At 37.7% G+C, this 13,088-nt stretch overlaps 1 protein-coding gene across 6 annotated transcripts in view; it reads left to right on the top strand.

The window, feature by feature from the left end:
• The window catches only part of LOC105488704 (NLR family pyrin domain containing 14), a 78,010-nt gene that overhangs the window by 52,712 nt on the left and 12,210 nt on the right, over window positions 1-13,088 (top strand). For 5 of the 6 annotated variants that reach the window (XM_011753024.3, XM_011753019.3, XM_011753018.3 and 2 more), the window contains 4 exons: window positions 6,738-6,908; window positions 7,332-7,502; window positions 8,964-9,134; window positions 11,402-11,572. In XM_011753024.3, the coding sequence (XP_011751326.2) occupies window positions 6,738-6,908; window positions 7,332-7,502; window positions 8,964-9,134; window positions 11,402-11,572 (684 nt within the window). The remainder of the gene's footprint in view (window positions 1-6,737; window positions 6,909-7,331; window positions 7,503-8,963; window positions 9,135-11,401; window positions 11,573-13,088) is intronic. The other variant, XM_011753025.3, reaches the window with a different exon arrangement.

The following is a 13,088-nucleotide window of genomic DNA, read 5'->3' as shown; positions in this document are numbered from 1 at the left end:
TGAATAGTACTCCATTGTGTATATGTACCACATTTTCTTTATCCATTCACCTTTTGATGGACATTTAGGTTGCTTCCAAATCTTGGCTATTGTGAATAGTGCTGCAGTAAACGTGGGAGTGCAGATATCTCTTCAATACACTGATTTTCTTTCTTTTGGGTATATACTCCACAGTGGAATTGTTGGATCATACGGTAGCTCTAGTTTTTGTTTTTGTTTTTGTTTTTTTTTTTTTGAGGAACCTCCAAATTGTTCTCCTTAATAGCTGTGTCAATTTGCACTGCTACTAACAGTGTAAGAGGGTTCCCTTTTCTCCACAACCTCACCAGTATTTGTTATTGACTGACTTTTGGATAGGTCATTTTTACTGGAGTGAAGTAATTTCTTGTAGTTTTGATTTACATTTCTCTGATGATTAATGATGGTGAGCACCTTCACAGATGCCATTTGTATGTCTTCTTTTGAGAAATGTCGATTCAGATCTTTTGCGCATTTTTAATTGGATAATTAAATTTTTTTCCTGTAGTGTTGTTTGAGCTCCTTGTATAATATATTCTCATTATTAACCCTTTGTCAAATGGGTAGTTTGCACATATTTTCTTCCATTTTGTGGGTTGTCCGTTCACTTTGTTGGTTGTTTCTTTTGCTGTGCAGAAGCTTTTTAACCTGATATTATCCCATTTGTCCATTTTTGCTTTGGTTGCCTATGCTTGTGGGGTATTACTCAAGAAATCATTGACCAATCCAATGTCCTGGAGCATTTCCCCTATGTTTTATTTTAATAGTTAAATAGTTTGAAGTCTTAGATTGAAGTATTTAATCTATTTTGGTTTGATTTTTGTATATGTTGATAGATAGAAGTCTAGTGTCCTTCTTTTACATATGAATATCCAGTTTTCCCAGCACCATTTACTAAAGAGACTGTCCTTTCTGCCATGTATGTTCTTGGCACCTTTGTCAAAAACGACTCCACTGTAGATGTGTAGGTTTATCTCTGCATGTTGTATTTTTATTTCTCATTGTGGTAAAATCAAAATCTCAAATTACAGAGCCAATCAGTTTATCTAATGATTCACCTTGATTTAGAATAGGCACATGAAGCCTATCCTGTTAGTGGAAATGGTCCTTCTCTTGGAAATATCATTCCTCTGTCACCTGCAGTACATTTATATTGATCCTTAGAAACAGGTCCTGAAACCATATAGCTTCAGCAACAACTCTCCTGTTATCTCTTAATTTCTAATACATATCAGAAAAATAATCTCATACTCAAAAAACAAAAATAAATTATGAAGTTCTTGAGAAACCTGGAAATTACACAGCAAACATTTTCAGAAGGGAAAAATACATTTACATGGCTTCTCTGAGTTCCTGGGAGTTCATCTTCAGGAGTAGCAGTTCCTCTTTACTGAGGAATGGCCCCTTTTTCAGGTAATGGCAGTTTTCTGATTCTTGTTTGCTAGCAGGACAGGAGAACTTACTCCAACAGGGCTCAACTCATAAAGAAAGCTCCAGTGTCTTGCATCATTTAAAATCCTACCCTGGCCAACTCTCAAACCAAGAGCATATTCCAGGTAGATGGAACATGGGTTCTCTAAGTCGACAGCATCCGTACCATCTTACAGACCTATACCCAATAACAGCCGGTCAGTGCTACAGACAGCAAGCAATAAGGACAACAAAAACATTCATAACTTGCTTACTTTTAAGGAGCTTTGGGCTTTGGAAATTTTTAGCCAAGGGTGTCATTTTGGTAGCACTATTAAGAGGAAGTTGTGCAGGCTCCTAAGAAGGACCTAAATATAAGTGATAAGCTAATTTGTCTCCCATTTTGCTGGCTTATATTTAGGGGTCAGTTTGGAGCCATAATCCTCAGCTTTTGGCTTCCCTTTTGATTGAATCACTGGTGATTGATGTTACATATTAATACAGGTGAGAAAAAAACCTCCAAACTATAGAAAATTAGGAAAGGGTTATATTTTTTATTACTTTATACATGTGAGAGGAGAGTGTTAATGATTTTTTTCTGATTTGAAAAAATCTTTTCAATATTTGTAAAATTTAGGAATTCAGAAATATCAATGTGAATATTACACCAGTGACACAAAGTAAGACAACTGATAAAAAGTACAGACTTAATAGTAGGTAAGGGTTGTTTTCACAAGGCATAGCAATAATTTATAAAGTCCAGGTCTCTTATAAGATTTCATTATTACAATAAAACAAAATTATCCTTATAAAAGATTTTCTGATTTATAATACTCTCTGCTTTTCTTTGCAGCTGCAGGGGAAAGAGGGAACATTTTGTTTTAATGAGGCTAATATTTCATACATAAAGAATTAGGCAGTCCCATAGCTGAAATTCTATTACCACTAATACAAAAAAAAAAAAAAAACCTCAAGAAACTCATAACATGGGAAGGATAACAGAAAATGAGCTACCAACTATTTAATAATTGTATCTACAGTTAGAAACTTTTTGTTTTGTTTTGTTTTGTTTTTTATTATTATACTTTAAGTTCTAGGGTACATGTGCATAACGTGCAGGTTTGTTACATATGTATACTTGTTCCATGTAGGCGTGCTGCACCCATCAACTCAACAGCACCCATCAACTCGTCATTTACATCAGGTATAACTCCCAATGCAATCCCTCCCCCCTCCCCCCTCCCCATGATAGGCCCCGGTGTATGATGTTCCCCTTCCCGAGTCCAAGTGACCTCATTGTTCAGTTCCCACCTATGAGTGAGAACATGCGGTGTTTGGTTTTCTGTTCTTGCGATAGTTTGCTGAGAATGATGATTTCCAGCTGCATCCATGTCCCTACAAAGGACACAAACTCATCCTTTTTTATGGCTGCATAGTATTCCATGGTGTATATGTGCCACATTTTCTTAATCCAGTCTGTCACTGATGGACATTTGGGTTGATTCCAAGTCTTTGCTATTGTGAATAGTGCCACAATAAACATAGGTGTGCATGTGTCTTTATAGCAGCATGATTTATAATCCTTTGGGTATATAATGGGATGGCTGGGTCATATGGTACTTCTAGTTCTAGATCCTTGAGGAATCACCATACTGTTTTCCATAATGGTTGAACTAGTTTACAATCCCACCAACAGTGTAAAAGTGTTCCTATTTCTCCACATCCTCTCCAGCACCTGTTGCTTCCTGACTTTTTAATGATTGCCATTCTAACTGGTGTGAGATGGTATCTCATTGTGGTTTTGATTTGCATTTCTCTGATGGCAAGTGATGATGAGCATTTTTTCATGTGTCTGTTGGCTGTATGAATGTCTTCTTTTGAGAAGTGTCTGTTCATATCCTTTGCCTACTTTTTGAATGGGGTTGTTTGTTTTTTTCTTGTAAATTTGAGTTCTTTGTAGGTTCTGGATATTAGCCCTTTGTCAGATGAGTAGATTGCAAAAATTTTCTCCCATTCTGTAGGTTGCCTGTTCACTCTGATGGTAGTTTCTTTTGCTGTGGAGAAGCTCTTTAGTTTAATTAGATCCCGTTTGTCAATTTTGGCTTTTGTTGCCATTGCTTTTGGTGTTTTAGACATGAAGTCCTTGCCCACGCCTATGTCCTGAATGATATTACCTAGGTTTTCTTCTAGGGTTTATATGGTATTAGGTCTAACATTTAAGTCTCTAATCCATCTTGAATTAATTTTCGTATAAGGAGTAAGGAAAGGATCCAGTTTCAGCTTTCTACTTATGGCTAGCCAATTTTCCCAGCACCATTTATTAAATAGAGAATCCTTTCCCCATTTCTTGTTTTTCTGAGGTTTGTCAAAGATCAGGTGGCTGTAGATGTGTGGTATTATTTCTGAGGACTCTGTTCTGTTCCATTGGTCTATATCTGTGTTTTGGTACCAGTACCATGCTGTTTTGGTTACTGTAGCCTTGTAGTATAGTATGAAGTCAGGCAGCATGATGCCTCCAGCTTTGTTCTTTTGACTTGGGATTGTCTTGGCAATGCAGGCTCTTTTTTGGTTCCATATGAACTTTAAAGCAGTTTTTTCCAATTCTGTGAAGAACCTCATTGGTAGCTTGATGGGGATGGCACTGAATCTATAAATTACCTTGGGCAGTATGGCCATTTTCACGATATTAATTCTTCCTATCCATGAGCATGGTGTGTTCTTCCATTTGTTTGTGTCTTCTTTTATTTCACTGAGCAGTGGTTTGTAGTTCTCCTTGAAGAGGTCCTTTACATCCCTTGAAAGTTGGATTCCTAGGTATTTTATTCTCTTTGAAGCAATTGTGAATGGAAGTTCATTCCTGATTTGGCTCTCTGTTTGTCTGTTACTGGTGTATAAGAATGATATTCAATCGCCGATCCTCTTTCTTCCAGTTGATCGAGTCGGTTACTGAAGCTTGTGCATTTGTCACGTATTTCTCGTGTCATGGTTTTCATCTCTGTCAGTTCGTTTATGGCCTTCTCTGCATTAATTATTCTAGTTATCAATTCTTCCACTCTTTTATCAAGATTTTTAGTTTCTTTGCGCTGGGTACATAATTCCTCCTTTAGCTCTGAGAAGTTTGATGGACTGGAGGCTTCTTCTCTCACCTCGTCAAAGTCATTCTCCATCCAGCTTTGATCCATTGCTGGCAATGAGCTGCGTTCCTTTGCAGGGGGAGATGCACTCTTATTTTTTGAATTTCCAGGTTTTCTGCCCTGCTTTTTCCCCATCTTTGTGGTTTTATCTGCCTCTGGTCTTTGATGTTGGTGACATACTGATGGGGTTTTGGTGTGGGTGTCCTTCCTGTTTGTTAGTTTTCCTTCTAACAGTCAGGACCCTCAGCTGTAGGTCTGTTGGAGATTTCTTGAGGTCCACTCCAGACCCTGTTTGCCTGGGTATCAGCAGCAGAGGCTGCAGAAGATAGAATATTGCTGAACAGCGAGTGTACCTGTCTGATTCTTGCTTTGGAAGTTTCCTCTCAGGGGTGTACTCCACCGTGTGAGGTGTAGGGTGTCGGTCTGCCCCAGTGGGGGATGTCTCCCAGTTAGGCTACTCAAGGGTCATGGACCCACTTAAGCAGGCAGTCTGTCCCTTCTCAGATCTCAACCTCCATGTTGGGAGATCCACTGCTCTCTTCAAAGCTGTCACACAGAGTCGTTTGTGTCTGCAGAGGTTTCAGCTGCTTTTTTGTTGTTGTTGTTGTTGTTTAGCTGTGCCCTGTCCCCAGAGGTGGAGTCTACAGAGACAGGCAGGACTCCTTGAGCTGCTGTGAGCTCCACCCAGTTCGAGCTTCCCAGTGGCTTTATCTACTTAAGCCTCAGCAATGGCGGGCGCCCCTCCCCCAGCCTCGCTGCTGCCTTGCAGTTAGATGGCAGACTGCTGTGCTAGCAATGAGGGAGTCTCCGTGGGGGTGGGACCCTCTTGGCCAGGTGTGGGATATAATCTCCTGTTGTGTCCGTTTGCTAAGATCCTTGGTAGAGCACAGTATTGGGGTGGGAGTTACCCGATTTTCCAGGTGTTGTATGTCTCAGTTCCCCTGGCTAGGAAAAGGGATTCCCTTCCCCCTTGCGTTTCCCGGGTGAGGCGATGCCTCGCCCTGCTTCAGCTCTGGCTGGTCAGGCTGCAGCAGCTGACCAGCATGTACTGTCCTGCACTCCCTAGTGAGATGAACCCAGTACCTCAGTTGAAAATGCAGAAATCACCTGTGTTCTGTGTCACTCGCGCTGGGAGTTGGAGACTGGAGCTGTTCCTATTTGGCCATCTTACTCCGTGTCTAGAAACTTTTAAAAATGTTTTCGGTACCATTTTTGCTTCATAAGTGGTATATATTTTTTTTCATTTTTCTTTCTGTACATTTATGTCCAGAAACTTCCAAGTACTATTGCCTGTTTTTAACTTAAGGTGATTATTAGTTATGGGTTGGTGCAAAAGTAATTGTGGTTTTTGGGCAAGCTGAGCTTTTTCAGCCTTAGGCTATGTTCTAGGTCATCCATTAAGATCTAATTCTGGGCTTAGGAGGAAGCTTCTCCTGTTCCTTCCTCTATATATCCTGATTTTGATGAAAAGAAACAATTCTTGAGTGACTCAAGTTGGTAAGTCCTTGATTAAAGGGAATACCCAGAGAAATTCCAAATATCAGAAATGCTGCTGCTGCTGCCTGACTCATTACAATGGGTTAGTATTACTCCCAACCATGTACAAGGCACAAGTTGTCTCTAAATATGAGTCTCTCTACATGTGCTTTTTCTGTTTCTCTTAATCTTTAGAAATAGTTTTGTTTTATTTATGATTTACGTATTGTTTTTCACTCTTAAGGACTGGATTCCTCAGAAAACATGGGCTCATGGATAAATGAGCTCACGGGAGACACAGCTTTTGCTCCCAACTTCCTATCTATTTCTGTTCTGTTTCAGAAGTCAGAGTATAGAAGAATACACTCATCCTTCAAGCCATATCTTCCAAGTTGTAGTTAGAGGAAATTCCTCCCAGACTAAAAACTATTATCATTTAAAGATATTTTTGAATGCTCTCAAATATATTTTTATAGGGAATTAAGGGGGTGGGAATGTGATAAACAATCTCTTTCCCTTCCCTCCTTAACTCTGTCAGAGCCTTATGCTTTAGTTAAACAACTTTTTTCCGTGTAGAGAAGTTGGATTTTCAGGCAAGATCCCAAAGATTAGGAAACTTCCTACCTTTGGGCTCGGTGGGTGTTGGTTGTACTACTTCTCTAAGGATGGTCATTCTTGTCTTTCTGTGTTGTTTTCCAGGTTGGAATCCTGCAACCTAACTGTATTTTGTTGTCTAAGTATATTTAATGTTCTCATCAGAAGCCAGAGCCTGATATTTCTGAATCTGTCAACCAATAATCTGTTGGACGATGGAGTACAGCTTTTGTGTGAGGCCTTAAGACATCCAAAGTGTTATCTAGAGAGACTGTCGTGAGTGTTTCTGTTTTGTTTTCTGTAGAGTCATTTTGCTTGGTTCTGTGTAGCTTAATGATGATCTGATGGGGGAACTGCTTGGGTCTTGACACTAACTGACTCATTTGTCAATCCTGAATAAGCTCTACATGTATCCCCCTTCTCTTCTTCTACTTCCCTCTTTTACTTCACTTTTAGACCTATCTTTTTTTCTGATTGAGCTCTTTACTTTCATTCTTTTCTAAGCTTCCCCTCTCCCCTTCCATGTTTTATATCCTGCAAACAGCTGCAATGGAATTCATAATTTAAATAGGTTTGTTGAGGTTAATTTTATAGTCAAGATATGGGGGTTACAAGCACCACTGATTTCCCTGTGAAGTAGAAGAGAAGCATGAGCTTTGGGAATTGACGGATCCCTTCTCATCTCTGTTTCTTTTTCAGCTTAGAAAGCTGTGGTCTCACAGAGGCTGGCTGTGAGGATCTTTCTTTGGCTCTCATCAGCAATAAAAGACTGACACATTTGTGCTTGGCAGACAATGTCTTAGGAGATGGTGGAGTAAAGCTTATGAGTGATGCCCTGCAACATGCACAGTGTACTCTGCAGAGCCTTGTGTAAGTGTCTTCAAGTTTTATCCTTAATATATATTGTACATTTTGAAATATGTTTAAAATAGTAAAATGTTATGAACACATTCTGTTCCTTGCTTTTTCCCTGTTACCCTTAATGAAGAAGAAGGTGAAAATGATATTAATAATTGACATTTATTGTGTCCTAACTCTACCCTGGATCTTGTGTTAAACATGCTCATTGTGCAAAATAGTATCTAATGCTGTCAAATTGGCCACCCTATTTTGAGGGGCCTCCCTCTACAGATGAGGAATGTGAGCCTTAGGAAGATAATACACCTTGTTTAATATCTCACAAGAAAATTATGAATTCAGAACTAAAGCCTACCACCTATCCTACTCTAGAATCTGAGCTCAGAACAGAAATATAGCACTCTGTTGTATGTCTGAATCACATTGTGATTATTCTGTTCATTTTTGTTAGATAATTTTCTAAACATTGAATTAATAAGCCAAGGTTTTAATTTGATCAAATATGGTTAAGTTGCCTTCCAGATAGATTGTTTATATTTCCAGCAGCAGTCTAGGGACCTGCATTTTAACACCCTCATTGGACATCTATAATCTTTTTGACCTATATTAATTAAAAAGTTGAAAAGTAACTTTTAAAGTAATTTAAATGTTGAGCATCTTTTCAAGTTGTTTTGATCTTTTATATTTAGGAATTTCCTCTTCATAGGCTGTTTTTTCCTGATGTTTTCTATTATATATGTTATATATTATAGTTATTAATATCACATATACAATATTATTTTATATATATTGCAAACAATTTTCTCAGCATGTTGCTTTATTTCTAACTTTATGGTCATTTTTAGAATAGATAAGTTTAAAATTTTTTGTGATGTCAAATTCTGCCTCACGACTTCAAGAAGTTTTGTCGTAATTGGAAGTACATTTCTTTTTTTTAAAAAAATACACATATATAGTCTCATACTCTTTATGGCTTACTTTTAACATTTACATGTTAAATTATTCCAGATTTATTTTGTTATAAGGCTTAAACTTATTTTTCCCCATATATCAGATCTATTGCACAAAAGCAATAATGGCATAATACGGATTTTCCTTACTGTTTGAAAATGCCGCTTCTATTACGTACAAAGAGTACTTACCTTATTATGACTACTCTTATTCTACTCCATCTGTCTGTTCTTCTAGTCCATGGAGATACTTCTGCAGTAGAGTACTATGTATATGTGTAATGTAATGAGATTAGCATTTGATTTATTGTAAGAAAAATGCTGAAGAATATGAGTCTAGTTTGTAGCCCAATTTGATGTAAATCTGTTTCCCAAGTGAGACAGGCTGACAGTGAGGGTGTTTCATCTGAAATGGAATGTTGACAAATAGATAAGGGATCAAATCATGAAATCTTTTCAAAGAGAGAAATCTCTGGACAGTACTGCAGTAATTCCATCTTTCTTCACATTGTCCTTCCTGTAGGCTGAGGCATTGCCATTTCACTTCACTTAGCAGTGAATATCTGTCAACTTCCCTTCTACACAACAAGAGCCTGACGCATCTGGATCTAGGATCAAACTGGCTACAAGACAATGGAATGAAGCTTCTGTGTGATGTCTTTCGGCATCCAAGCTGTAATCTTCAGGACTTGGAGTAGGTTTTCTGTTGCTTTCCTTTTGTGTAGTTTCAACAACAGTGTCTGGGAGATACTGAAAGAAAGGCTGAGAACCGAGTATCTGTCAGAGAAAAGAATATACAGCTGATTTTCCCTCTCTCTTCTGCCTGAGACAAGCTGGGGAAGTCTGCTCATCAGATTTGTAAAAATAATTACCATAGTAATTCTAATAAACTTTCCTCAGGTAATAAGGACCAGAGGCATCAGGCTGAACAGTGGCCATTTTATTCTTTCCTTGGTTGTGCCCCAGTGAATCTACTGTGTGTCTTCTACTTTTAATCCAGAAGCTGAAATTGTTCTCTACTAGTTTTTCTCTTAGATTTATGTTTAAACTCAGGTTTATAATTAGGTCGACTTCCAAATAAATTGGGAAGGGGATTTTTACAACATCCTACATTCCACTGCTGAACAGCAGCCATTTTATTCTTTCCTTGGTTGTGCCCCAGTGAATCTACTGTGTGTCCTCTCCTTTTATCCATGAAGTTGAAATTGTGATCTACTAGTTTTTCTTTTAGATTTATATTTAAACTCAGGTTATAATTAAGTAAACTTGCAAATAAATGGAAAGGGGATTTTTAACAATGTCCTACACATTTTTAAACTCCAACTATTTTCATTAATATTATGTTTTCTCAGTCTGTGAGCAGGTATACATACATATGAATTGCATGTGTATACATAATTTTGATTGCTGTATGGATATGATTTGGGGTTTCCTTTTCACTTGACAGTATTTCAGAAATACATTTATCAAGGTGTGCATGCTGAGAATAAAGAAGAAATACATTTAAATACTTATTTCAAATTATCTTCTTGATTATTTTAATGACTGTATGGTATTTTGTATTTCATTGCATAAATACTTTGGCCGGCATGAATCAAGACAGAGGCATCACTTAGCAATCTCAGCTCCCTTTCCTACCAGGGCCTCCCAAGTGACCAGTAACTTTGGTGAGTCATTAAGGGTCTAACCCCAGCATAGTTTTTCAGATCTGTAAAGTCAAGCTCTTTGGTAGACCAAGAAGTATTTGTCTTGACCAGACTGACTCATGATAACTAAACTTCCAAATGAGTTTAATAGTTTAATGTGACAACTCTAAACACAAAGGCAATTACACCATAGGGTCCAATCAATACCTTTACTTACTTTAGGAAAGTGTAGATGATATGGGTTATTTTGTGATTCTCTGATTCTCTGGAATTTCATTCATCATTATTCAACTGGAAGACAAAGATTTACTTAATGGATGTTGTTAAATCCAATGTCTTCATTTAACTACAGAGATACAATTTCTAAGTGACCTATATACTCAAGGTCTTTGCTAGCCAACTTTCTCTCCTTAGCAATGCTGTAAACAATGCTGTACTTGCTTAGTTACCTTCCAAAGCCTCTATGCAGACCATGTCAATTCTCTTAACCAATATTTTCAACCAATATGAACTAGATGCTAAGGAAACTAAAAGTCACTGAGGTGATGCTTTTGTCCCCAAATAACATAAAATGCTGATTACAGGGAAATAAATATAAAGCAAATTACAATATATTCCATACATTGTTATAAGGATATGACAACAGTCTCAGGGATTAAGGTTGGGACTTCTCAGTGGAGACAGAGTTACTTTAGGCTAGAAAAATGACGAAGATTCTGTTATGTGGGGATATGCTAAACAGAAGGAAAGGAGAGAGAATAGAAGAGAAACAACAACAAATATGGTTTAGTTGGAGAAAAATTCATGTGCGTGGTTAGAAAATACTGTGGGGACAAAGTATGGAAAGAGAAAGCTTGAGGTCAGATTGTGAATGCTCTTGAATACCACGCAAAGGACCTGGAATAAATATCTTTTTATATGTAGCTTTCTTCTTTGAAGATAATACTTTGAGATGGATTCCAGGAAACTTTTTTCACTTAAAGATATATTAAAAACTGAAAGCACAGAGATCTATTGGTTCCTTGGGAAGGCTTATATTTATTTTTTTTAACTATTGGTAAAAATAAATGTTTATACCCTTGATTTTTAAAGCTCTGTAGATAACAACCTGTTTGTGGAAGACAACAGTTTTACCTGCTGGTTTCTTCTGCTCATTAAGAAATCCCATCTGTTTTTACTGATAAATTAGACTCTCCCATGTATGTCCTGGATTGTAGATAGAAAAGAGGTTCAAATACCTGGGTGTATCTCCTAGGAGGAAACTTATTAAGCCTCACAACGGAAGGATTCACTTTTCCTATTGTAATTCTTACAGATTGATGGGCTGTGTTCTCACTAATGCATGTTGTCTGGATCTGGCTTCTGTTATTGTATACAACCCAAACCTGAGGAGCCTGGACCTTGGGAACAACAATTTGCAGGATGATGGAGTGAAAATTCTATGTGACGCTTTGAGATATCCAAACTGTAACATTCAGAGGCTCGGGTGAGTTCATAGTTTTCCTTTAAGAAAATGATGCCTATTTGGTAGCTAGTATAGCTAGAAGATAATTAGTGTATGGAGAGAGGATACAAACTAAATGGGGCTAGAAGGTAAGTTACTCTCAGAAAAAAGAATCTAAATTTCAAATAAGTGGATCAATGTACTGCGTGTTCTTTACTATAGAAGCCATATTTCACATTTTTTGTGTCCCCTTTAGTACTTTGGACAGATGCTTAGTACCCAAGTGGTACCTGGTTTGGGTCTTCCATGTTCTATCATTCATCAGATAGTCCACTTGTCTTTGAATTAATTTTTTATTAAATTGAAGATTTTTACTAATTATCTTCTATCTGTAAAATGCTATGTTCTTAAAGAGCTTGTAATCTAATAAAATCACATTCTGCGTTGTGGACATTTCTTATGTTCAATTCTGTATTTAGATTTTTGTTTAATTTTGAACTGATACTGGCTAGTACATTTTCACTTATACAACATGAATTATTGACCTCAGGGTCAAGAATTGTGCTCTGTGTGTGGGAAGCTCAGACATAATGACATATGTCATCCTTTAGAAATTTAACAGTCTTCCAGAGATTATCTCCCCTGACTCTTCCAAGAAAATGAAGCTTTTATGTTTTCATTGACTATATATTTTTATAATAGCAATGATGATGATGTAACTGTTAGGTCTGAGATTTAATTTTATCCTACTTACAACCTAATAAATTCACCTGTTACTGTTTCATGGATGCTGGCCAAAAAACAAAACCAAACTCACAAGACTCTTATCAGAGACAAAGGACTTTATTGCTTGTAGCAGAGCAAAGCATGAGTATTAGCATGTTTGTGTCAGTTCCTTTTGTCTCCCAAGTCTCACAGGGCTGATGAAGAGGGTCCAGATGGAAGAGGGTCCAGATGGAGATTGAGAGACCCAGGATTTTACAGGAGGCAGTAATAAGCCTGTTCTTTGTCCCTCAAGGTTGCTCATTACAAACACAACCCTGGAAAATGGCCGAGGTAAACAGTTGTCAGGGCCTTCCATTTTTGTTAGCAAACATGTAGGGGAGAGAAAGACCTATGGAAGAATATCTCCCCAAAATGTCTACCCCTTGTTTCTACACAGTAAAATCTTGGCTTCTGGTGAATTTTCACATGAATATGCTACTCCACTGGCCACTCTGATTAACAGAGATTGGGACCAAATCTGTTCAATTAATCTCATCTACCATTTAATTAAGGCCACTAATAACAAAACTCCAAGCATGGGATGAGGCCAATGTGTAGTATTGATTTCAAACATTCCCACAGGGGTCTGACTCAGTCAACTGAGTAAGTTCCAGGAAGGACTACTAGGTCTTTTATGCATTAGAACTCATACAAGGGAGTCTAAAATGACCTACCATTCTTTGATGTCACTGGCAATAAATAAATAAAGATTGGCCAAAAGCAGTCCTCATCCCCAGTAAAGAGACAGTTAGCAGTCCGCTCTTCCCCACAAGCAAACACATAACTGAAAGTA

The sequence above is a fragment of the Macaca nemestrina genome, chromosome 12 (genome assembly GCF_043159975.1).
Source record: "Macaca nemestrina isolate mMacNem1 chromosome 12, mMacNem.hap1, whole genome shotgun sequence".
Classification (NCBI taxonomy): Eukaryota; Metazoa; Chordata; class Mammalia; order Primates; family Cercopithecidae; genus Macaca; species Macaca nemestrina.
The sequence above is the reverse complement of the archived record's forward strand: the minus strand, read 5'-3'. Positions and strand labels throughout refer to the sequence as shown.